This window comes from Mytilus galloprovincialis, chromosome 12, assembly GCF_965363235.1.
Source record: "Mytilus galloprovincialis chromosome 12, xbMytGall1.hap1.1, whole genome shotgun sequence".
NCBI lineage: Eukaryota > Metazoa > Mollusca > Bivalvia > Mytilida > Mytilidae > Mytilus > Mytilus galloprovincialis.
The window spans coordinates 25,656,881-25,682,918 of NC_134849.1; the positions used below are offsets into that span (position 1 = coordinate 25,656,881).

Genomic DNA, 26,038 nt, shown 5'->3' on the forward strand with positions numbered 1-26,038 from the left:
GTTGAAAGTTTACAACATCTTTGTCTTGACCTATTTTGAGGGAGCAACCATTTTACTTCAAGATGGGTGTAGGGGATGTTTGATTGTCTGAGTCAGAAATTGAAGAAAATATGGATGCAGAATATTTTGTTTTATCTGCTTTACCACCATATTGGTTTTCTTGAAATTGCGCATCAGATTTTTTTTTAGAAAAAAACATAACCACCCCCTTCCCCCTTGTAATACCATACTCATATAGATCACATCTGAACTTCGATATTTTCAATTATGTTGAAAGATAAATGTATGGGTATTTGTTTACGGCGTCTGGCGTATTTTTTTCATACACAGAAACAAATTAAGAAATTTACCTTCATAGATGATTTACACCCTGCATGGAAAGGTGAAAAGTAGTTGTTTTTATCCGAACCACACGCAGGGAAATATTCTTCCGAACTGAAATTACAGTTATTTGCACATATGTCTGATTAATTGCTCAATTTTCTGAAATTTCAAAAGAAAGAGAAAATGACAATGAAGCATTACTGATTGAATGTTTTAAGGGAAAATGTGGTACTAGCTTCAAGCATTTTCAGCACGAAATAATATATTGGTATGTTATTCATCTCAAGATGAAGATGGATATTTTGAATGCACTTGTTAACTTAGAACTTGTTGTTAACTATTTACCGGATTTGTTATCACATAAGCAACACGACGGGTGCCGCATGTGGAGCAGGATCTGCTTACCCTTCCGGAGCACCTGAGATCACCCCTAGTTTTTTGGTGGGGTTCGTGTTGTTTATTCTTTAGTTTTCTATGTTGTGTCGTGTGTGCTGTTGTTTGTTTGTCTTTTTCATTTTTAGCCATGGCGTTGTCAGTTTGTTTTAGATTTATGAGTTTGACTGTCCCTTTGGTATCTTTCGTCTCTCTTTTAGAAGAAGAACACCGATTATTTCTTAACCATTTGACGGGATCATTAATGGATGTTGGTTTGTGTTATAAACACTATTTTTTTTTTAAATACAACTGTCAACTTAGAATTCATATTCATTTTCCCGTTTAATCATCTTGCAAAATATTTTGTCTAGTCAGTATAAGAGAGAAACCAATTTAGTAAAACATCTAGAAAAAATCCTTACACATTGCTGACAACACTCGTTATCTACGATAGTGTATTGTTTTCTTGAAACAAAAAGTAAGTAAATAAATTTATATGTTTCATCATAACTTTGGCAACTTACCCAATTATATGATATTATGAATAGGAGTATGATGTAATTGGCTAGATAATTATTTAATCAAATATTATCGTATTAATTCGCGTTCATTAATGTATTTCCAGTTTTGTAAGTATTGTTAAATTAACAACATGGTTGTGCAACCTGATGACCTAAATTTATGCATTTTATTGTTACGCAACAAAAATCAACAGCCAATACTGTGTAAACGAACAGACAATCATCACAATTGACTTGACATTCAAAGAAACATTCAAATGATCTAACAGAAACACCAACACAAAAGATATTGTAGTTTATATTAAATTTAACACCAACACAAATATAAAGCTGTGTGTAGTTGACATAACATACAGTATATAGTATAGACTTTATCGATGAAATTAAGTAAGACATAAAAACAACATTTCGCAGCTTTGACCTATAACCACCAGGGCAACATAAAGCCTCAAACCTTAATGTATATGACACTTCCACTAATGCTACCGACATTTGAAACCTATGTACATGTATCAAAAGCTCAGCGGTCAACAGAACAGGCTATAACGTCCGTGATGACATACATTGTCTCTAAACAGTCTTTTAATGTAATTTTACTGATCATAACCTAAAACTTATCTTTAAAACACTAATGGTTTACTACAGAAAATGTGGATAGCCTAGACCACACTTCGCAGAATCTTTTTCAAATGTTATCAACGCTGTTTAAGTTTGTAAAAAGTAAAATCACAAATATACTGAACAAAGAGGAAAATCTAACCGGAAAGTCCATAATCACATGGCAAAATTAAATGACAAAACACATAAAAACAAATGGACAAGGACTGTCATTTTCCTGACTTGGTACAGGAATTTTCAAATATATAAAATGTTGGATGAACCCTGTTTAATAGCGATAAACCTTTCACTTGTACGACAGTCTCATCAAATGTAATTGATTTGTTGTCATAACAATTTTTTTACGTCAATCACTGATGGGTCTTATCAAGAAAACAAACCGTGCGTCTGTCGTATAGTTATAAGCCTGGTATATTTGACATTTGTATACACAGTGATTTTAAAATAATTTTTATTAATTCACTGCATATCTTCAATTTTGATCCATATTTTTCTTCAGCTAAATCATCATCAATCAACTTGGAAAACCGATTATATTTAAAAAAAAAATCGGATCGAGATTCTTCCTTTATTTTAACGCTTGTCCGTCAGTACGTCGGTACGTATTTATGGGACAATTATTTTTAAATCTACTTCCCAAAAAACGTGGAACAGAGAAAATGAAAGGTATACCATCCATGAAGGAATTACACACGTTTTGGGATGTCAGAAATAGGGGATAAAGACATTGGGATGTGATGATAGAAGGAAATACACACGTATTGGGTTGTCAGATATAGGGGATAAAGACATTGGGATGTGACGACAGAAGGAATTACACACGTTTTGGGATGTCAGAAATAGGGGATAAATACATTGGGATGTGACGATAGAAGGAATTACACACGTTTTGGGATGTCAGAAATAGGGGATAAAGACATTGGGATGTGACAATAGACGGAATTACACACGTTTTGGGATGTCAGAAATAGGGGATAGAGACATTGGGATGTAACGATAGAAGGAATTACACACGTTTTGGGATGTCAGAAATAGGGAATAAAGACATTGGGATGTGATGATAGAAGGAATTACACACGTTTTGGGATGTCAGAAATAGGGGATAAAGACATTGGGATGTGACGATAGAAGGAATTACACCCGTTTTGGGATGTCAGAAATAGGGGATAAAGACATTGGGATGTGATGATAGAAGGAATTACACACGTTTTGGGATGTCAGAAATAGGGGATAAATACATTGGGATGTGACGATAGAAGGAATTACACACGTTTTGGGATGTCAGAAATAGGGGATAAAGACATTGGGATGTGATGATAGAAGGAATTACACACGTTTTGGGATGTCAGAAATAGCATGAATAGGGGATAAATAGATTGGGATGTGACGATAGAAGGAATTACACACGTTTTGGGATGTCAGAAATAGGGGATAAAGACATTGGGATGTGACGATAGAAGGAATTACACACGTTTGGGATGTCAGAAATAGGGGATAAAGACATTTGGATGTGACGTAGGAAATAAATAACTTGCGAGTGACCTCAAAGGTCAGTCTAACTGTTAAGTTGAAAATAAACTGAAAAAGGACACAACAAAAGAGGACAAAAAAAAAGACCATTAGTAGTTTATAAACAGTTGAACCTAGGTAAAAGGGAAAAAGTATGAAAGTAGGGCAAAATTATGAAATATCGAGATTTTGGAAATTAGTAGTACCGTGTTATCCAACAACAAAAATGTTGGGGTAAACATGAACTATAGCTAGCATACGAGAAAATTGTATGATACATGTTTCTTCTGACGTTTTCTTTTTCAATAATAATTATTAAGTTAATGCAACACTAATTGTTATTCATACTGTAAAATATTCTATCAAACAATCTTCACAAAGGGGGCCGAAATATATCAGAGTGACACCAAAACTAGGGGTGATCTTAGGTGCTCCAGAAGGATAAGCAGATCCTGCTCCACAAATCAGCAACCCGGTCCATGAAAGGTAAATATAATTTCATTATTTAAACCAAAATATTTAAACTACTCTCAAACATTATACATGCAATATGAACGCACATATATAATAAGTTTGAATCACAACATATGCTGAAATATTTACTACTTTTTAAATTCTGTCTGACCTTATTTTCAAATCGTCTTCCTAAACATTGATTAATCATAACTCAATGTTTCTTTTAAATGAACTTATATAATAAACGAGATAATTAAAGAAAATAAAAACCAAAACATTGAACAGTCCCGATAAAAGATCTAACATTCATGCGGGAATAAGACGCGTTTTGAGATGTCAGAAAAAAAAATTATATCACAAAAATACTGAACTCTGAGGAAAATTAAAAACGGAAAGTCCATAGTCAAATGGCAAAATCAAAACCTCAAACACATCAACATGATCAAATAAATAAAAACTTTATAACGACAGTTTTCAATTATTTAAAATTTAATTAATATTCGTTATTAATTATGACACTACTAAACCGAGTTACCAATTTTCTAAGGAGTGGTATTAAGCTCGCTAAACTCATCAACAAATAACGCCAGGTAACATTGATAAGTAAGTCATGCATGTAATTAGGAGGAGCATCAAGACAAACTTCTTATTAGACGTGTTCCAGTTTTTCGTTATGTTGGTTTGCATATTATTTGAATTGAATAGATTTTCGAGTTTTGAACATCGTTCTTTGTTATACTTTCTATTGGATCTTACCTATTCACAACGTTGTTAGACAGAAGACGATTTAATGTCTAAGCTATTTGGTAAAAAATCAATTTGGTATTCCAGTTTTTGTTGCCTTTACACCATATGTGTATAGCATGTGACACAACATAACAAAATTAAAAAAACCAATATCAACAAGATTATTTATATTCATGATAAGAGTTTCTGTGCTCAGTTATATACTATGATGTTTTGAAAAAAGATCCAATCTTATTTATGTTGCTTGTGTCTACAATCCGATTCACTAATTACGAATGTGACCTACCGAAATTGACTATTTACCGGGTTTGTAATAACATGAACAACACGACTTGTGCCACATGTGGAGCAGTATCGGTTTACCCTTCTGGAGCATCTGATTTGACCCTTAGTTTTTGGTAGGGTTCGTGTTGCTTAGTCTTTAGTTTTCTAGATTGTTACTAGCGTACTTTTATTTGTCTGTTTGTCTTTTTTTTTTGTTAGCCATGGCGTTGTCAGTGTATTTTCGATCTACGAGTTTGACTGTCTTTCTGATATCTTTTGCCCTTCATTTATCTACCCGAATTGGTGATATTGGGTTAAGTATGTGTAATGTTGTCTTGAAACTATTGAAAACTGAAAATTGTATATATCTGATTTTCTTTTTATTTTGGTCGTTGTCTTGCTACATTGTGGTAAATTAACACAAAATCTCCTTAAGTGATACTGTGAATATTTTTTTCGTGGGTACCAATTTTCGTGGATTGATCAAAACTTACAATTTCATGGATATTTAATTTCGTGGTTATACCAAAGTCTGCTCAAAAGACTAGGGGAAATTTGTGATGCGTTGAACATTTAGATTTGCGGAATACCTGAACTCAATAAATTCACAAAAATTGGTATCCAACGAAAAAACAAAAATGAATCCACAGTAGATAGTTGTGAAAATTATATAATGGCGACCGACAACAAGGACGCAGATCTTTAATGTAATCAAGCATGTTATGTTAGTGTTCTTATAAAATATCGTAGTATGATTACACGTTAATATGATAATTCACATGCATTTAAAAATATTGTATTTTGAGATTCGTTAAAATTAACCAGGATTTTTTGTTTCTTCAAATTCCTTATCCTTTAAACATGTCTTTATGTATCTGTTGTTTTCATTGTTATCCCCTTCATCAACGATGAAAGTATGTATTTCAGGATTGTCTATTTTACTTTCACGTCTAGTTTCTCCAATACTCCAATCTGTTTTCTTTCTTGCAATTAAGTAGGTCACGATTTCTACTATTAGAACAATGCATCTCAGAATGAGACTGAAACCATAGATGGCATACCGGAAGTTCAAATTGTTGTACAACGCGCATGATCCCTTTACTCCACACCGAGAGCTCCATATTTTGCAACACATATCAATAATTTCTCCAAAAATAACAGGCCCTAAGAACCAACCTGAAATATAAATCAATTTGTTAAAAAAGTTCTATTTACCACAATATCCAAGTAAAACAACGATTTAACTTACAAAAGAAACGTGTAAAATAATAAATACACTATGACCAATTCACACAAATCACTATCATTCTTATCGATTGATTCTAGACATTAGCCATCGAAGACTTTTTCTTTAGTTTTAGTAGAGTAAATTATTATCAACATGTAGGACGTAACATTATTTGAATTTTACTTCTTTTATGCATTTTGAAGTCATTATTGTCTAAGTGTGAACCAAAAAGGTTATCAGTCTGAAAGGGAAGACATTATGTTGTAAATCTCATTTCGGTAAAAGATTGACAGACACTTTGCATCGCTGTACATTAGTTTTAGTTCAGACATTACATTTTGTGTTTAAATGATATTCTCCATGATCACTACATTACCCAAAAGATTGTTCCTTTGGCATTTTGTTAACATATATTTTTTATGCTGTTTTGAAGGCATTTCATGTGGCAACAAGAACAATTATATTAACTCAATGTTTAATTTGGTACACATATACCTTAAAGGGGAAACGAAACATCATGCCAATATAGTCTGACGATTATCTAACAGTGTAAAAAAGGTAAAATCACAAAAATACTGAACTCCGAGGAAAATTCAATTGGAAAGTCCCTAATCACATGGCAAAATCAAATGACAAAACACATAAAAAACGAATGGACAACAACTGTCATATTCCTGACATGGTGTAGGCATTTTCAAATGTAGAAAATAGTGGATTGAACCTGGTTTATAGCGATAAACCTCTCACTTATGACAGTTTCATCAAATTCCGTTATATGTGATTCAGCTATTGATTAGAGGTTCAGACACATTCAGAAAAAATAACGGATATGATCAATAGCATACTCCCGGGATATGCGTTTTATGAATATTGTAACGAGATGTTATAAATAGAATTTTAACAAATAAATTCATCATAGATATAATGTTTACAACCGATTCCAGTGAGTGTGTAGACAAATGTAATTGGTTAGCTTGGTTGCTAACTGAACCTTGAAGTCATTATTAGGTTAGGTACACTAACCTAGTTTAAGAGTAGACTTATTAGACATATAACATCTACAATGTACCTGTCTGTAGGACTTGGCAACCCCAAAGGAGGCTAGTATACCTTAATACCTAAATAAAGGTAACAGTTGTATACTACTGTTCGAAATTCATAAATCGATTGAGAAAAAAAAACAAATCCGGGCTACAAACTAAAACTCAGGGAAACGCATCAAATATAAGGGGAGAACTACGACACAACAGAAAAACAACATTATCATGTAACACACACAGACACGAACTATACTATAACAATGGCCGTTTTCCTGACTTGGTACAGGACATTTTAGAAAAAAAGTGGGTTGAACCAGGATTTGTGTCATGCCAAACCTCCTGCTTTTAACATTTAATATAAAAAAACATGGAAAAGTTGTGAAATTCATGATATAGTTCCAACATTGTCGTTCTGACTATACAGAATGGGGGAGTTCTTGGTACAGGATAAATTTCCAAAATATAATGTGAGGTTCAGCTTAATTTCTCTTTTTTTTGTAGAAACAACCGCATTTCTTACCCAATAAAGTTGAAACAAATGCGAACACTGCTATAGCTATTCCTTTCTGTTTTTCCTTAACTGATCTAAAACAAGAAATGTAGTGTATTTAATACTAGTATGTTTTATATATGGCGCTTGGCTGTTATCTGCTCTTTAGTGGGGTTGTTGTCTCTTTGACCCATTTCCATTCTCAATTCGATATAGCTTTATGATAACCTACATACACAATTTTAACTTCATTATTACATTTCTTTCATACCCGTACTTGAGAATGTTTAATTGCATTGCAGACGCGGTGCTTTCGCCTGAACTGAATTGTTTTTTTAATTCTTGTCTATTAAATGTTCAATAATTGGATTTTTATAAATTATCAACTGTATTTTGCATTGAATAAGAAAAATTGACACGATGATGATTAAGATTCAAATAATAATATGTATAATAGTAATAATTATAATTTTACAAATAATTAACTTACCTCAACATGAACATGAAACTTGGCATAATAACTAATGATTCGACCAAACTAAACACACAGGTGACGACAAGATATGGAACCAACATTTGACAGTCCGTGGAACATAAACCTGGGGTAGCTGTCGCTGTTGGATCTATACATGTACAGTTCGTAAATCCCTTTAAAAATAAAGTAAAAATTATTTGCGTTGATTATTTACGTTGCAACTGCGTAATTTGCGCAGTAAAAAATGGTAAATCGTATGACCATTGGCAACAACAAGTACTTATCGTATAAACAAGTAGGAACTACAACATAACAAACACGAGTATAATAATTCTTATCTCCCTCGTGATTCTCTTAACGTATGTTGCTTGTTTTGCATGACATTGTATAAGTGAACAATTGATATCTTTTTGTTTGCTTTTTTTTTGTTTTAACACTTGAATTGTTTTTGTTGAGCAAATGACTGTCAAATTGAATACAGTTTTGTCTTCTGTTGTGTTTTTCACATATACATTTTGCCGGATATGCTGAAAGTGTTATCACATAAACATGTTTGATTCAGCTTCATTTTTTATTTACCTTTTGAAAGCAAGCAGTTTGCAAGGAATGTATCTCCCTCATGCAAAGCTCTGATTCCTTTCACGGATTTGGCTATACTTTTTGGACCTTTTGGATTATAGCTCTTTATCTTTTATATAAGCTTTGGATTTCAACTATTTTGGCCACGAGCATCACTGAAGAGACATATATTGTCGAAATGCGCATCTGGTGCAAGAAGCAAGAAAATTGGTACCGTTAATTTTATTGCTAATATAGCAGGTTTTATCTGCAGTCTGTTTCTATGATATTGGTGTTTGAGTATGTCGTAGTACAGTGTATCTGTGGCTGTGGTGTTTGCCTCTTATACTTGATATATTTCCCTTGGTTATAGTTTAATACCCGGACTTGTATTTCATTAATAAAATCTTTGTTTCCGCTGCATTTTGTATGTACCTGTTCAAATCAGGTAGTTTTTCAATCAGTATATGTTTATTGTGTGGTCTAAATCTGTCTGCTATTCATTTTGTATATAATACGGTCCGTGTTTTGCAAATAGCAAAAAAACAAAATGACACAGCAATTAACAACTCTAGGTCACCGTACGGATTTCAGCAATGAGCCAAACCTATGCCGCCTAGTCAGCTATAAAAGAAATCGAAATGACAAATGTAAAACAATTCAAATGAGAAAATTAACGGACTTATTATTGTACACCAACTGAACGAAAACGAAATATATAACACATCAACAAATAAAAACCACTGAATTAGAGGCTGGACTTGGAACAGGCATATAACGAATTTAGCGTGGTTAAACGTGTTAGCAGGATTCCAACCCTCTCCTTAACCTTACACAGTACAAGATAAGAACGAACTATAAAAATCAGTTGAAAAATGTTTAACTTATCAGATGGATACAAATAGAAAAATATTACACAGAGTGGACGTGGCCGGGTAATTCATTTGGTTTATCTTGTTGTGAAAAATGTTTGGTCACGCCTCTTGAGCATTTTGTTTTCCTAGTATACAGTTACTCTAGTTAATGTTGGTCATAGTGCCGTCTATTTTATTATTACTATTATTATTATTATTAGTATTATTATTATTACTATTATTATTATTATTATTATTGATTTGGGTTACCTCCTTGGGAGCCATTTTTAAGTCTAATTATTTACTAAAACTTGTACCTGTGATTTGGATGTACCAGAACAGCCGGCATGACAAGGTGAAAAGTAATTCTTGTTATCCGAACCGCACACAGGAAAATAAGCCTCAGAATTGCAGTTGCAATTACTTGTACAGATGTCCGATGTATTGGTCAAATTTCTAAAATTGAAAAAGAGATATGAACTCTTGAGTATTATTGTATCATGTGTATATTTTAGGTGTTTAATGGTTTTTATCAACATCACCTGTGTTTCATGATGTCTTACTCCCGACATTTTCACCAAAATATGCTTGTTATTCCCTTTTTTACTGTTTCCCGGATAAGAAAAGATAAATCCATAAATGTCGAGTTGTTTCGGAATAATCGGCTTAAAAATGTGTTATCGATCGATCGATCAGATAGTGACGTAAAAGCAGAACAATGTGACGTACAACTTTAAATTCGGGAAAGTGCACTAATTTTAAATTCATCTATTGAGAAATCGTACTATATGCTTAACGTTTATAGCAGTTTACATTTCGTTTGTGGTTTCCTGTTGTGCTGGTGTGCTGTAGTTAATTCATGAGAGCTGTCCGTTATTATTCTGTTTAACATCCGGATTTGTATTAGCTTAATCGAATCATACTTTTAAACAGCGGTATACAACTGTTGCCATTAACCTATCTGTATATATTTTCAATGCAACTTATAAAATCTTAACCTACATTGTAAAAGCCTGTGCCTGTATGCACAAGCTACTTTAATTAAAAGTTTTTCCGAACGGAAGGATTTTGCTACATGTCCAACGATAAATTAGTAATACCCGTGGATATCTGTTTCGGAATTTCAAATATGACGTAATTTTTGTGCCTTTCCACCACTTCGTATGAGACGTCATTTTTTTTCACTTTTGCGTTGAGGCCTTGACAAAGTAGGGTGTGTCTAATTTTTGTGTTGGTCTTCGTAATGTATCCGGGTTTTGTTTTTTTTTGTAATTAGTTAATCTTCAGTTTTATCATGTATATCTTTTATATTCATTTGATAAAAATTACTGTTTGAAGTAGCATAAATTGTTCTAAATAATAAGGATGTTCTTATCCCAAGCAGAAAACCCTAGCCGTATTTGGCACAACCTTTTTGAACTGTGGATCCTCAGTGCTGTACAACTTTGTACTTTTTTTTACTTTCGAACTTTTATATCTGGGCGTCACTGGTGAGTTTTGTGTGAATGAGGCGCGTTTCTTGCGTATTGAATTTTAAACTTGATGCCTTTTGTTAGCTATTGTTCATGTGTTTCTTTGTCTACTATGTTTTCCTATTTATTTGTATTGTATTCCTGTAATATCATGTTGCCATTTTAATGTTATATTTAACATTGCCATTGAATTGCGAGGTTTGACATGCCACAAAACCAGGTTAAACCCACCATTTTGTTCTTCAAAACTGTTCTGTACCAAGTCAGGAATATGGCCATTGTTATATTATAGTTCCTTTCTGTGTGTGCAACATTTTAACGATGTGTTTCCGTTGTGTCGTTTTTTTTTCAATTATATTTGAGTGTGAATTCACATTACTTCAAGACGTGTCACGGTGCTCTTCTATTTCTAATTCAAGTATTTGGTTTTGATGTTATCTTTTTTATTCTCATCGGATTTTGTCTAATGCTTAATCCGTTTCTGTGTGTGTTACATTTTTATGTTGTGTCGTTGTTCTCGTCTTATATTTAAGGCGTTTCCCTCAGTTTTAGTTTGTTACCCTGATGTTTTTTTTTTTTTTTTGTTCATAGATTTACGAGTTTTGAACAGCGGTATACTACTGTTCCCTTTATTTAACTAAAGCTGTTATAGGTATACGGGCCCTGGCTTATACATTATTTAGAGATGTGCTTGTATTTTAAAGTCAATTTTGCAAAACAAATCTATTGTTTGTTTGCTTTATTTAGTTCTGTTTATGTTCTTCGCTTTCGTTATTTAAGTTATGTTTAGCCAGTAAGTAAGATAATTGTGATAATGATGTAAGGCAAAACAGATCCCAAAAGTCTTAGAACTCATATGGCCGAAATTATATTTGGAACTTTTCTTTATTTCGGTTCAAGTGCGAATATCTAAAAACTTTAATCAGATATTATTCTGACTCATTTCCTTTGAAGTTGTCAATGGTCATATCTATGGAGAATACTTCATTAAATAAACTTTTACAAAGAATAATAGAGTGAATATAAGTTCAAAATAAATGCAACCAAACCTGTCGTATCCAATTATTTTGGGAGTTGGACAACCCAGGAACATGAGTATAAAGTAGTGGACAATGGTGAATAATGACAGAATAACGATCAGTCTTCCACATCCTAGCGGTGAAAGTTTCTTTTTGGACGTTAGATATCCACCGACGAATGTTCCGAATGATACTGCAATAATACGGGTTACACCTGAAATAAACAACAACTTCAAAGTGATTCTTAATAACTTCACTAACAAAAAGCTGAGATCTGTGTTGTTAATGATATCTATAGAACAAAACATTTTAAAAATTTTGAAAACAACACGTTTAATAATTTCAATGAGTCAGAAGCGCTTTTCTGGATTTACTTTGATCAGGAACGCTCAAAGCCAAACATTTGAAATCCGAGGTTGTATAAGTACCGAAACCGTTGAAGAGCTATATGACAAATATACCAAAAACTGATTCATCACTTATGTTCAGCCTTCATCGAAATGTTTTTGTTTTGGGTTGATGTTTTTTTGTTGTATAGTATTATACTTTTCATTAACCGTACTCTTTATTTGTTAAAATGATCAAACATCTCAGAAAAGTCTCAGAGGTCGAAAACAGATTCTTATATTCATTCCGATATATATAGTAAATAGTTTATTGAAAAGCTTCAAAATACCCATATAATGGATAAACAGTTTTTAATTTGGAGTATCGATTTCCATTTTAACTAATCTCTCATCCGATTGGATGTATTCTATTTATGCTAATACCTTCTTGTATGGTATACTAGCTCAAAATTACTTTCAAATGGTAGAGACAATTTGCATACAGCCGTTCGCAATAGTCCTATAGTGAATTTGTAGATGATAAAACTGTTGATAAGGAAAATATTTGATATAAGTTATTTGTTATTGTTAAGTATGGATAATAAAGATACCTATAACTAAATTGGACTTCCAAGCCGGCAATGTGAATTGAGTTTCAATGTATTTTGGTCCAAATGCAACACTCCCGCTTACTATAATAAGGATCAGACACCTACTAACAATGATCAGTACATACAATTTGTTACGAAGCAGTCCGAATAGATCTTTAAAAAATCCTGAAATTAAAAATGCCTCAATGCATTAAGCTGTGATATAATATATTTGTGATATTTTGTATTAAGGATGTTCTTAGGTGAAATTTAGAAAATCAGGAATTGCAAATTGATACTCTAAGTCAGAAGAACAATAGTAAGGATCAGCTTATTACTATGATATTTTATAGAGCTCATGTTTGAGTGCTGGAGGTGGTTGATTCGAACCTCGGTCTGGTAACAACAAAGACTTCAAAAAGGGTATTTAATAAGCTACGGTAAGCAAGCGGCATTTATTGTGAGAGCAAAGACTGACCGGTTCATATTCAGAATTGTGTCCGTGTAAGGTTGCATGCTTTTCTTCAAGGTGTTATTGTATTAATCCACCTTTAAACAATATGGCTCATCATGTCGCTCTAGTACAATACAGGTCATATTACATAAAAATTGAGAATGGAAATGGGGAATTTGTCAAAGAGACAACAACCCGACCATAGAAAAAACAACAACAGAAGGTCACCATGTAACATTAACATGTTGTTGTTTTGAATATACAAACACTTTTGCCGTTGGACGATTACCAGCCTTCAATAATCTGTATGTAATTTGTTAAGGCATATATTTGTGCTATATTGAACACTTGTAAGATTCATTTGTGATAACAATTGTTTTCTTTGAGATTTAATTTTATAATTCACCATTGTACCTCTAGTTCCTTCTATCATTCTCATTTTTCCTTTCTTCTTCAGTCTTTTCGTGTTAACCGGGGTTTGTTTCAAATGAAATCTTTTTGGAAAACACATGACCGGAAGTGCAGTTAATAAACTTCCAATTCCGAATGTTAGGAATCCAACCCACCATGCGCCAATCCATCTTGGGTCACGTGGCGAAATATCAACATCTGCAATAAAATGTGCAAAAACTCATATTTTTAAAGATATAACATGTTACATAGTGTTAATAGTAACTTATAAATGACACTTTAACTGTTAACTTGCAAAAAAATCATTCAGGGATGAGCGTTCGTGACTACGATAAATAGATATTTTGAGTCGGGAACGACAAATATGCTTAACCTTCAAGAATGCGTGAATCTAAACCACACTGGAATACGTCGGTAATAACAATTTCCCTAAACACATTTTCAGCTATAAACAACTAACTTTGTAGAAGGAACTGTGTACAAGAACACTTTCATTTATTGGAATGTTAAACATTGCTTTTGAATATCGATTTAAATGTGTCATGCATTATCAAGGTACCGTTTATTATTTGTTTGTGAGAGTCTGGTGAGGGCAGGTATAAAAAAACGCGTATCATAACAAATTGCATCTTCATATCTTTTTTTGCTCAAACTTCGATGTAGATTGTATAGCTCTTGTTATGTTAAAGTCTTCTTTAAAAAAAAACATACCTTCTAAGGTGACATAAATTTTACTGAATAGACCACCAAATCCAAATCCAAGTACCGGTCCAAATATAGCTACGGCCATTACACTACCTGTTGAAATAAATTGTATTCACCAGAAGTTCCAAAAAAAAAATATTACACTTTACATATACACATGGCGATATTTTTTACTTTTAAGTCGAATTCGATAATTTGTCGTGTCTGCATTAAGACGATACACCATTTTTTTCTTGTTTCATTGGACTGAAGAAGAATTTAATGTTATCCCCTAGCTTGACACCCAGGCTTAAAACACAATTTTCTGCACAAGAAAATGCGTGTACCAAGTCGGGAATGTGACAGTTGTTATCCGTTCGTGTGATGTGTTTGATCTTTTTATTTTGCCATTTGATTAGGTACTTTTCGTTTTAAATTTGCCTCGGTGTTATTATTCATAGGATCACACATATATATATATATACAATATTAAATCAATGTCAGAAAAAATATAAACTTAATTGAGTAATGCTGAGAAACTCGGGAATGAAGAGGTATTACCGAACTCTTCCTCAGTTTTGTGCCGAATACAAAAAAGTTTGTATTTTAATTACAATTGACCTAAAATTGTTTTTATACTGCGATTTATAACTATACTGCGACTTATAATTAAACGTTCATTGTCTTATAATTAAACATGAATTATAGGCTCCTGTCGAAAGTCAGGAGCCTGTAATTCAGTGGTTGTTGTTTGTTTATGTGTTGAATATTTTTTTTTCATTCATTTTTTTTTATATAAATAAGACCGTTAGTTTTCTCGTTTGAATTGTTTTACATTGTCTTATCGGGGCCTTTTATAGCTGACTATGCGGTATGGGCTTTGCTCATTGTTGAAGGCCGTACGGTGACCTATAGTTGTTAATGTCTGTGTCATTTTGGTCTCTTGTGGACAGTTGTCTCATTGGCAATCATACCACATCTTCGTTTTATATAGCTATTTAAATTGATACACATATTTTAGATTTATTGTCATCCCGTAACGAACCCGAGATTGGGAAATAAGTGATCCCAGATGATATTGACATCACACAAATTAAAGCTGTGTTACTATCTTTAGGAATTAAACACAATTAAATGCAGAATAAATTATTTAGAATTACTCACCGATGTAAACAGCTGTTTGTGTTTTCTTAACATTATTGTCGATATATGTAGTAATAAAAGCATTTCTTGGAGACTTGCCAATCCCTTGAACTATCATTCCAATTGCAATAAGTGTCATTGCTACAGGAGTGAATTCGTTAGCAACGCCTAAAAAGGTATTGGAATCTGATTGTGAACTGCAGCTCATATTGGAATTTAATTGGTCAAAAGTTGATGACGCTTTACACAGTTGTCCTGATGACATTATCTTTCCGAAGAAATCTCCACTCCGACTGACATTCGAAGTTTTGGACAAAATCGATTTTGAATACATTGGTGAAACAAAGTATGGTATTGCACAAATTATTCCGGCTGCACCGAATAATAATGTTGAAAAGGAAAGAACCCGAGGGGCATGCAATATATCTGCAAAATAGCTGACAAAGAGAGTCACAGCCAAGTAACCAATATCATTACAACTCATTAATAGACCACTTTGGGTACTTGTGAATCCAAACTGTTTTTCTATCGTTGTGATCTGTGATGCTATATAAACGGATAGCGTCGATGTCATCAGAGCTGATATTGAGTAAAGCACAGTAAATATTTTTAAAGTCGCACAACATTGTAAACAATTCGGGTTAAAGGTGCCAATGCCACACTGTATCTCTAGATCTGTACTCATGACTACATCGAAGCTATATTACCTATGGTGTGGAATATTGATTCTGAAACATGAAAATAACGATTCAGTTTCAAAACTTTAAATGAATGTTATGAATATAACAGACATTTGAAATAGAAAAAAATAACACAATATCAATAATACTTCAATATCGTTTTTTTTTATTTCGTCGCATAAAACAGTCAATATTAAAACTAACCACTGATTCAAAAGTTTTGCCGAATACAGATGAGATAATCATTTCCTGAGGTGAAAATAAACCCCCCCCCCCCCCCCCCGGAAATAAAAACTTCACATCAGTGGCTTCGACAAAGTCTACCATTCGATAAAATAGTACAGCCGTACTTAAACAGTAACAAACATGTTTAATTATCAAAAGTACCAGGATTATAATTTTATACGCCAGACGCGCGTTTCGTCTACATAAGACTCATCAGTGACGCTCAAATCAAAATAGTTAAAAAGCCAAACAAATACAAAGTTAACCCCGCCCATTTCTATATGCGTCTGTCAGAGACATGTAGTTCAGTGGTCGTCGTTGGTTAATGTCTGTCATTTATTTTTGTAATTAAGTTTTTGTTAACCATTATTTCGTTAGTTTTCTAAATTGATTTATTCCATACTTTTTCAAATCCTTTTTTGCAGATTATACGGTATGTGTTTTTCTCATTGTTGAAGGCTGCACGATTATCTATAATTGCTTACATTCATTTCATCTGAACCCTGATAGCTATTTATTTCATTGACAACAATACCACATCTTCTTCTTTTTTTTATAAAATGGAAACATGATAGTCTTTATGTATTTACGATGCAAAATTTTAAATAATCATGTATACGCATACAATCATTAAAGGTAACCCAATAACAAGACCTGATATCGAATATTTTTAAATATCAAAGTCCCCTTAAATTGTGTCAGGTCATGTGGTGGATATCTTATTATTGTGGGGTTCGTGTTACTTATTCTTTAGTCGTCTATGTTGTGGTTATGTGTACTATTGTTTGTGTTTTTCGTTTTCATTTTTAGCCATGGAGTTGTCAGTTTATTTTCGATTTATCAGTTTTAATGCCCCGTTGGTTGTTTTTTGTCCCTCTTTTATTAATATTTTTTTCTATGTTGTGTCATTTGTGTTATTATTTGTCTGTTTGTCATTTTTTTTTATATATATATATGAATTTGATTGGCCCTTTGGTATTTTTCACCCATCTTTTGGCAGTAGTTCACTTTTATCATCAGTTTTGCTTCTTTGTTCATATAAACCATTTAACAAGGACAACGTGCATGTGTTTGTAGGAAGTTTGTTGCCGTTACGTTACGTATCGTTTATTGTATCGTCATACAAATATGTAGGACAACGTTAAAATATGAAAAAAAGAACGTCTCGGCTCTCAAAGGGTTTTATGGTTGTTAATATTCATTCCGTGTGGTGAAGTGTATCGTTGTTTCTACGCTAATCATACACCACATATCATATTTTCATTAATTAAAGCCTTTATAAGTATTATGCTTTTCATATATGAAATATACGTTTAAAAGACTTAAATGCATATAAAATTGCATATCGAACATGTAGAAAAATAAAATAAAAGTTCTAACTAAACGCAGTATACATATCTACGTACATAATACTCATATACTATAAACATTTCACATATTTCAACTGACTGACCTTGTTGGTTTTCTGATGACCTTATCAAAAATGTTAAATCCAAATCATACTATGGGTTCAACAGATAGAACGAGAAGTGTTAAATAAGATGAGACGAGAACGTGTGTTTATTACTTTACAAAGTCATCAATAATGATAGAACATATATCGCAAGGTTTGACATTAATTCTAAATTTAACAGTTTTATATGATAATATATACATGTGCATGATTAGTGAATTAATACTTTCATTATATAATAATTGACAAATAAAATAATTAAAGACTTTGGATCGCATTTGTGCACGTGCATTTAAATTCTTGGAGAAAACAAATATTAGTTTCAGCGGCATAGCATTCCAAAGGCACTTGAAGGCTTAAAAACATATTAGTTTTGGCGGCACAGACCTCCTCACTTGAGCAGGTGCACTTAAATTTATTAGAAACAAAATTAGTTTTTACGACAATGCATTCTACAATTTTAGCAAATACAAAAAGTTAATGTGTGAAAGAAAATGATTTAACTAATATGCCAACTTCAATATTTACCTTGTTGATTGTTACCATGCAGGGTATAATCTGACACAGTATACCTGTTAACTTACCTGTAGTGATCATGCTTTTCTTTGTTTATTAACAAACATATTATGCAATATCATCTGTAAAATGATACCATGTGTGATTGTATACGCAAAACAATCTTATTGATATTTAACATGTGGTCGTTGATCTTAAATGATTAATAGAACCATATAAATAAGGCGATGTGGTATAATTGACAATAAAAAGTTATCAAAGGTACCAGGATTATAATTTAGTACGCCAGACGCGCGTTTCGTCTACATAAAACTCATTAGTGACGATCAAATCAAAATATTTACTATACACACAAATTCAAATATAGTGGATGTCAGCAACAATATTCAACAGTTCCGCCTTCAATAATGAGTATAACTCATGCCGTATAATGGTTATAAAAAGTCCCGACATAAAATATGAAACCATTAAATTGATAAAAACTATTTGTTATTTTTTTTTTCTGCCGTGGTTGATTGGATTTTTCTTTAGCTTTTGACCACCATGATGAAGAAAAGAGGGCTAGAACGTGACGTTAGACACACAAATTCAATCACTCATATTAACAATTATCCTAGCTGCATTTCTATCAGAAAAAGAACATTAAAATATATTTTTTTTTAATTCATTCATTTAAATTGAAAGTTGTAATTTTGAGATTTTTTTTTTTTTTTTTAATTCAATTATTATTTTTTCGATCATATGAGAATTATTCAACTGTTTTTTTTAAAAAAAAAAACGTTTGAAATATTCATAACCATCAAATGCACTTGGTTCCTTTAATTGGATTTGAAAGATACTGAATCATTGAATATATAAAAAGGGCAATACATGCATCGTCTGCCCTGTTCTAAAAAGGTACGTGAAAGCCTGAGTAAAATTAACTATTCAAGAGGTGATGTGCATAAAACTACTTCGGTTAGGATTTCTTTCAAATAGGACAATTGTTTAAAATATATTTGTAATACAATTAAATTGTTAACTAAATTGGTTTTATGATTTTATGCGTATTATCTCCGATTCGTAGAGTGATGCCAATAACAGTTCAAAATACTAAGAATGCGTATTGTTCTTAACTTTTTTAAAACAATTTCACGTTATAACAGTCCTCCCCCAGACTACATAGGACACTCACGATCACATATATATGTTTGTATGGTTGCAATTTGAGTTAAGATGTTTTGTTTATCTTATAGACATGTTATTCTAGACCGTTTATAAGTATGGTTTGATATTCAGTATCAAATATAATCCGTCACGCATGAAGAAACGTATTATTATATAACAAAACAACTAAAATGTAAGGAATTGTTATAAAGATTCTTAAATAATGAAAACATAATGCGATGAAATACATTATAATGAGATTACACATATTTTTCTAGTTTAAGTGATCTACCAAAGAGGGACAAAAAATATCAGAGGGACAGTCAAACTCATAAATCGAAACAAAACTGACAACGCCATGGCTAAAAATGAAAAAAGACAAACAGAAAAACAATAGTAAACATGACACAAGATAGAAAACATAAGAATAAGCATCACGAACGCAACAAAACATTACTAGGGGTGATCTCGAGTGTTAACAGGATTAATGCCCTCAAAACAAAATAACCCCAAAACAATCTGCGGAATATTGTGTAAACTTTTCCAGAAATTAGATTTAAGGTATACAGTAATGTGAGCGCAACATACCAAAAACACATCTAGATGTCAACATACAGTCTGCAGTAAAAGATATATTTAATATAAAAAAAGGGTTTTTAAATACGAGGTGTAAAATCACACTTCAGAATAAAATCCTATTCCATCAATCACTGTGTGTTCTGAATCAATGTTGATTCCCATAATTTCAAACGTAAATATGACTAGTAATGGCCGTTTCCGATTAAGGTAAATAAAAAAGGTGTTTCGGACAACTCACATAGTTGAGTTTTTACGTTCAGTTGTTATGTTTAGGATAACATAAATAAAGTTTTTGTAGTTGATGTTCCATTTTCGATTTCTTAATCTACATAAATTACCAATTCGGGAAGTAGCATTTTCACGGCAGTGTCTGGCATTGCTTTAATCAAAATCCTTAGCTTTTATCTTATTCATCTGTCAACATGAAGTATTTATCATGCTTTCCTCAAAAACATATCAGAATGTATATGTCGTCGGACCTTTTTGACGCCATAGAATGGAAAATTGTCAGATTTTGTATGGATTATGGATGGAAAATCCATTTTTTTTTTGTTGTAAAAAAAAACTACACATAGAATTTTTATTAACAAAATGAGAAGATAGCTCTTATAATTTTCTTGCAGATAAGAAAAAGAAAAATGGGGTCACCGAACTTGTTTTCTTGCTATATATAAAGATATGAAAATTCACAACACTTTCTTTTATAAAATTACTTTATCTGAGTTATCTCCCCTACTTTCTCAGTTATGTCTTCTTTTTTAAACTCGAAAAAGACAAACACAAATATGGTAGTTTTTTTTTAGAATTTACAGCTGTAACATATTTTTTCATATGTACAGTTAAAGTTTTACACATTAATTACATACTTCTCTAAAAAATGTGCACATTTCATTAAAGGTCTAGAACAATTGTTATCTGCTAATTCAAAATCCAGGATAGAGGAAACAGCCTCTAAAGTGTTTGTCATGTTAAAAACTACATTCTTGAATAAATTATAATCAAACAAAATACTTTGTATGTTAAATATTCGTTTTTGATTTTTGATTTTTTTAAAGCTCTTTGTAAGAACCAGGCAGAGTACGATACATGAAGGTTTCAGATTTTATCTATAATTGGCCTAGTAGAAGCATTAAATGAATAATGCTCAACAAATAATTTTAAGTGGGGAAAATATGAGTTGTTGCCGTGGTAAGGGACACTCTATTTTTTGGTTGTTAAGCGTGATGAAATCTTTCTAAAATCAGCTAAATCACCACAATTCAGAGCCTGATTATGAATTAAATCATGCTATTCATTAATGTTCATATGTAACATTGATACAACTTGGTGTAAGCTTCGTTTTAGTAAAGATTGCATGTCAACCAAATTTGTAATTTTTTTGCAAAATTTTGCTAAAAAATGCATATTTTCAACTTTTCTGAAATTGGGATTTTTTGCAAAATTATCACATTTCATCTCAGACTGGTTTTTCTCTGGTGTTTTGCAGAAAAGTACAAATGTTTACAGAATAGTTAACACTGTATTTATGAAGTTTAGATACTACTTTACCAAATTAAATAGAAAAAATGTGTGGGATTTTCATTAGTTTTATCACCATAGCAACTGATTTTTTCCTTGGAAACGGAGTTTTTATTTGCAGAATATTGCAGTTTAAGAGTTAAATGTCCTGATTTTTTTCATAACCGATAAGAAAATACATAAAAGCTAACGCAAACTTTAAATTACTATCGTCAAGTGCTGTTGACTTCAATTGTCACAATGGAAACACATATTATCCCTAGCAACATCCACTCAAAAACTGCATAAATAGAAATTTATGTAAAAAATACATAAAAAGTGGGTGTTTATTTTCAAATTGGAATATGACTGCATGCTTTGTTTGCATCACTCAATAACTTCTCAATGTCATATCACAAATTCATGAAAAACTAAAGGGAGGTTATGTTAAAAGATATAAACCCAACACCAAAGTTCGGCCATTAGGTTTTCTTGTTTGAATTGTTTCACATTGTCAATTCGGGACCTTTTACAGCTGACTATGCGGCATGGGCTTTGTTCATTGTTGAAAGACGTATGATAACCTATAGTTGTTAATTTCTGTGTCATGTTGGTCTCTTGTAGAGAGTTGTCTCATTTACAATTATACCACATCTTCTTTTTTAAATAAACAGAAAAGATTGAAAAACTCTACATGAAAGTCGAACAATATAATGTTGTATGTATGACCCAAAAAAAAGGGCTCCAGAAAGGTTCTCCTAAGATCAAATGGTCACTTTTAGAAATTTCTTTAGTTAACCAGGCCATTTAACATCTAAAGTATATTTCGAACGTTTTGAATGCCAAATGTTTTCGCTAATGATATTCAGTTACAACACTTGTTTAATAGAGCAAACAAAATATTTAGTCATTATAAGAATAATTGAGAATTTTAGTAGTTCTTAAAAATCTATGGAATTTTTTATATTTTTTTCAATTGTTCACCGCTGTAATATTTATATGCTAGATAGTTCTGACAATAAATTAATCTCTATACTCAGGTGTAACTGTTGGTGTATCAGTTTCCATCTTGTTGCTCTGATAATTGGTTTGTTCATCACCTGTCGACTAAGTTAAGTTTAAATAAAGCTAATAGTATCTACGAACACTGCCCTTTTTTTATCTTGATATATGTGTCTTTAACTGGAAACCTAATACCAAATGTACGATAAAAGACATGATTTTTCATTTTCTGTTATCAATTATCAATTTTTATATGGTGACGTTTCCTTGTCCATTTCACATTAAATATTTTATGGGAATATTCTATACAAATCGCAAAAATGTCGTCATTCTTTTGAATACATGTATTCGACATTCTGTCACATCGGTACCGTCAGAGCAAATATTTTAGCTGCAAGCTGTAATTTACAAAGTTACAAATATTGAAAAAAGAGTTTTCTTGCCTATTACCAAATACTTTTATTTCATAGTTTTTCCTTGTTATGAATATTAAAAAGATACTTATTAAATAATATTAATAAGGTTTATTGGTTTTTTTTTATGCAATTAGTACTTATAGATAAGAATCTATTATATATGGTGATGTTTTTCTTGTCCTAAAATAAAATGTATGTATATGTATTTTCGTTGATTGAACAACGTATTACAGAATGTATAGTACGTATTTCAGTGTTTCCGTGTTGGAAATATATTCTTGAGAGATTACTCGATTATAGCTTGTGTGTCTTTAGCATATTGAAATAAAACAAAAACCAAGGAATGAAGCCACCAATTACTTGTACGAATGGTCTCTGCATTCTATTGACCTACACAGAAACGAACATTACGTATCTTACATACTAAGTATCTTAAGGGATCACAGTCAGCATGACGATTCATTTCTCTTTAATCCGTTTACTGCTTAAATGCAAAAGTATTCAACAGTGACTGTATGTGTTGGAGATACACATACTTCCATCATTAATTTGGTTCTTTTTAAAACAATATATTCAATACGGAAGCCGAAATGTAATACATAATAACAACATAGTAACAATTTTTAAATGCATGATTTATTTATCAATTATTATTGGCTTTGAACTAGCAGTGAGTACAAGCTAGTACTTTCAGATCTGTATTTTGTATAATTTTTTAATAGGTGATTTACGGTTGCCCAATATTGCTTACGTCAATTTAATTTGAACTTTGGTGGATACTAGGCTCAAAAGGAATCATTTAATTTTGTTAAGGTTTTCTTTCTTAAAATTCGTATTTTCTGGAAATTTTCTAATCTATATATTGTAAAATGAGTCCTTCTTAAATATTTTGGCCTATGCAACCTGACATTTTCTCAACCAGAAGACATAATTTCGCGGATAATGAAATAAAAAAAAACGTCGTCTAATATTTCAATTAATGAAAACAAATTTTCAATGGTGATGCTATATTCGCAAAACATCAGATGCATGTTCAAAAGGTGAACGTAATAATGATTTGTTTATTTAATTAACTTCTAGGAGGAGATAGCAAGAACACTCAAAATTTAAAGATCTATAAATCATAGGAAAATTAAAGTCAAGCCAACAAGTACACGAAATACATTCAGGTTGATTCTATTGAAACGAAGACGATTCAAGACTTGTACAAAAAAAATTTCGCAAGGCTAACACTACACCAGTAAACAAACACATAACCCTTTAAGTTCTTACCCCCCAAAAAATATAATACAACATACATGTAGATTGCACTATTTAAATAAGCTGTTTCACAAACCACGCCTCTTTTGGGAAGATGTATCATATACATCGATATGTTGTTTTCATTCAATCTGTGAATTGTTAGGTTAAACAATTTCTTTTAGTTTATTTTTTATTTTGTATAAGATATTAATGTACAATGGAACTGTTAAATAAAAAATATGTAATAAAAATTTAGAAAAAACCGTAATTTTTTAATGTGTTTTTTTGTTGTTGATTTTTTCTCAGACATCTAGGTCATTTAATTAACTTAGGGGGAGATAGCAAGAACACTCAAAATTTAAAGATCTATAAATCATAGGAAAATCAAAGTTTAGCCAACAAGTACACGAAGTACATTCAGGTTGATTCTATTGAAACGAAGACGATTCAAGACTTGTACAAAAATCTTTCTGCAAGGCTAACACTACACCAGTAAACAAACACATAACCCTTTAAATTCTTACCCCCCACCCACCCCCCACCCCCCAAAAAAATAATATAATACAACATACATGTAGATTGCACTATTTAAATATAGCTGTTTCACAAACCACGCCTCTTTTGGGAAGATGTATCATATACATCGATATGTTGTTTTCATTCAATCTGTGAATTGTTAGGTTAAACAATTTCTTATAGTTTATTTTTTATTTTGTATAAGATATTAATGTACAATGGAACCTGGGAACTGTTAAATAAAAAATATGTAATAAAAATTTAGAAAAAAACGTAATTCTTTAATGTGTTTTTTTGTTGTTGATTTTTTCTCAGACATCTAGGTCCATTTAAAGAAAAAGCAGAGGATTTCACAATTCCAATCACGAAAACAACAGATCCTAATTATCACGACATTGATTTTGATCTGGAAAAAGAAACGAACTTTATTGACAATGATTCAACAAATAATTTTCCCGAAATTAAGTGCGATAACATACAATTTAAAGCAATAGATAATACTCAAAATGGTAAGACGAATACACACAACAATTCATATGCGGTTGTAGTGAAGAACAGGATACCAGATGCTATCAAAACAAAAGGGAACCAGGACAAGGACGAACACAGATCTTCAAATGTATCTGAGAGTGATTACTACAGCCTTAATCAGTCTAGACGCATTAATGGTGATGAATCTTGCAATATATATGATACTTCCAACGGAAATACGGATGACAAAGATCCAACTTATAACACAACAACAGACGTGCATGCAATTGAAAGGACAAACGAATCTGATTACGATCATTTGTGAAATCATCTAAACATTTACAAATATGGCATGATGAGAACGTTTGTTGTGTTTATGTTCGAACAAACCTTCCGCTGTTGCTTTGCGAATTATCAAACGAATTAAACACGTTAAGTTCTAAAATTTGATAATGTATTCTGTGACAATTCACTCCTTAATTCTCAATTTTGAATAAAAATTGTATAATGGCTTATTTCAAACAAACAATAACCGTTTTTGGTAATGCAATGCAATAGCAGCTGTTTTAAACACTACACACTCACAAAAAGATTTAAGATATGTTATAGTTCTATATTGTTTATAAGTGATGCATGCATGCAAAGAAGATGCTCATCTTGTTGGTTTTAGGTCTCGCTCCTGTTGTAATATCATCCTGTTTTTGTTATTTTGTTTTTAGTATTTATATTACAAAGAT

At 31.8% G+C, this 26,038-nt stretch overlaps 1 protein-coding gene across 1 annotated transcript; it reads right to left on the minus strand.

Moving 5' to 3' along the window:
• Positions 1 to 5,500: 5,500 nt before the first annotated feature.
• Positions 5,501 to 18,491, minus strand: LOC143055018 (solute carrier organic anion transporter family member 2B1-like). The gene is made up of 10 exons (XM_076228151.1): positions 18,445 to 18,491; positions 15,580 to 16,286; positions 14,443 to 14,529; positions 13,735 to 13,929; positions 12,888 to 13,052; positions 11,981 to 12,164; positions 9,777 to 9,915; positions 8,063 to 8,220; positions 7,603 to 7,667; positions 5,501 to 5,990 (listed from the first exon to the last, which is right to left on the minus strand). Exons 2-10 carry the CDS (start codon positions 16,241 to 16,243, stop codon positions 5,632 to 5,634), a joined length of 2,016 nt encoding a protein of 671 aa, XP_076084266.1. The 5' UTR covers positions 16,244 to 16,286; positions 18,445 to 18,491; the 3' UTR covers positions 5,501 to 5,631.
• Between the last annotated feature and the right edge of the window lie 7,547 nt (positions 18,492 to 26,038).

What these genes read in the sequence shown, in the direction of transcription:
- LOC143055018 (XM_076228151.1), bottom strand. Translation starts at nt 16,243, where the DNA reads ATGAGTACAGATCTAGAGATACAGTGTGGCATTGGCACCTTTAACCCG. An exon ending in AATTTATGTCACCTTAGAAG is followed by an intron (nt 13,930 to 14,442) that starts GTATGTTTTTTT and finishes ATTTTATTGCAG; the next exon opens with ATGTTGATATTTCGCCACGT. An exon ending in AAAATAATTGGATACGACAG is followed by an intron (nt 9,916 to 11,980) that starts GTTTGGTTGCAT and finishes TTTCAATTTTAG; the next exon opens with AAATTTGACCAATACATCGG.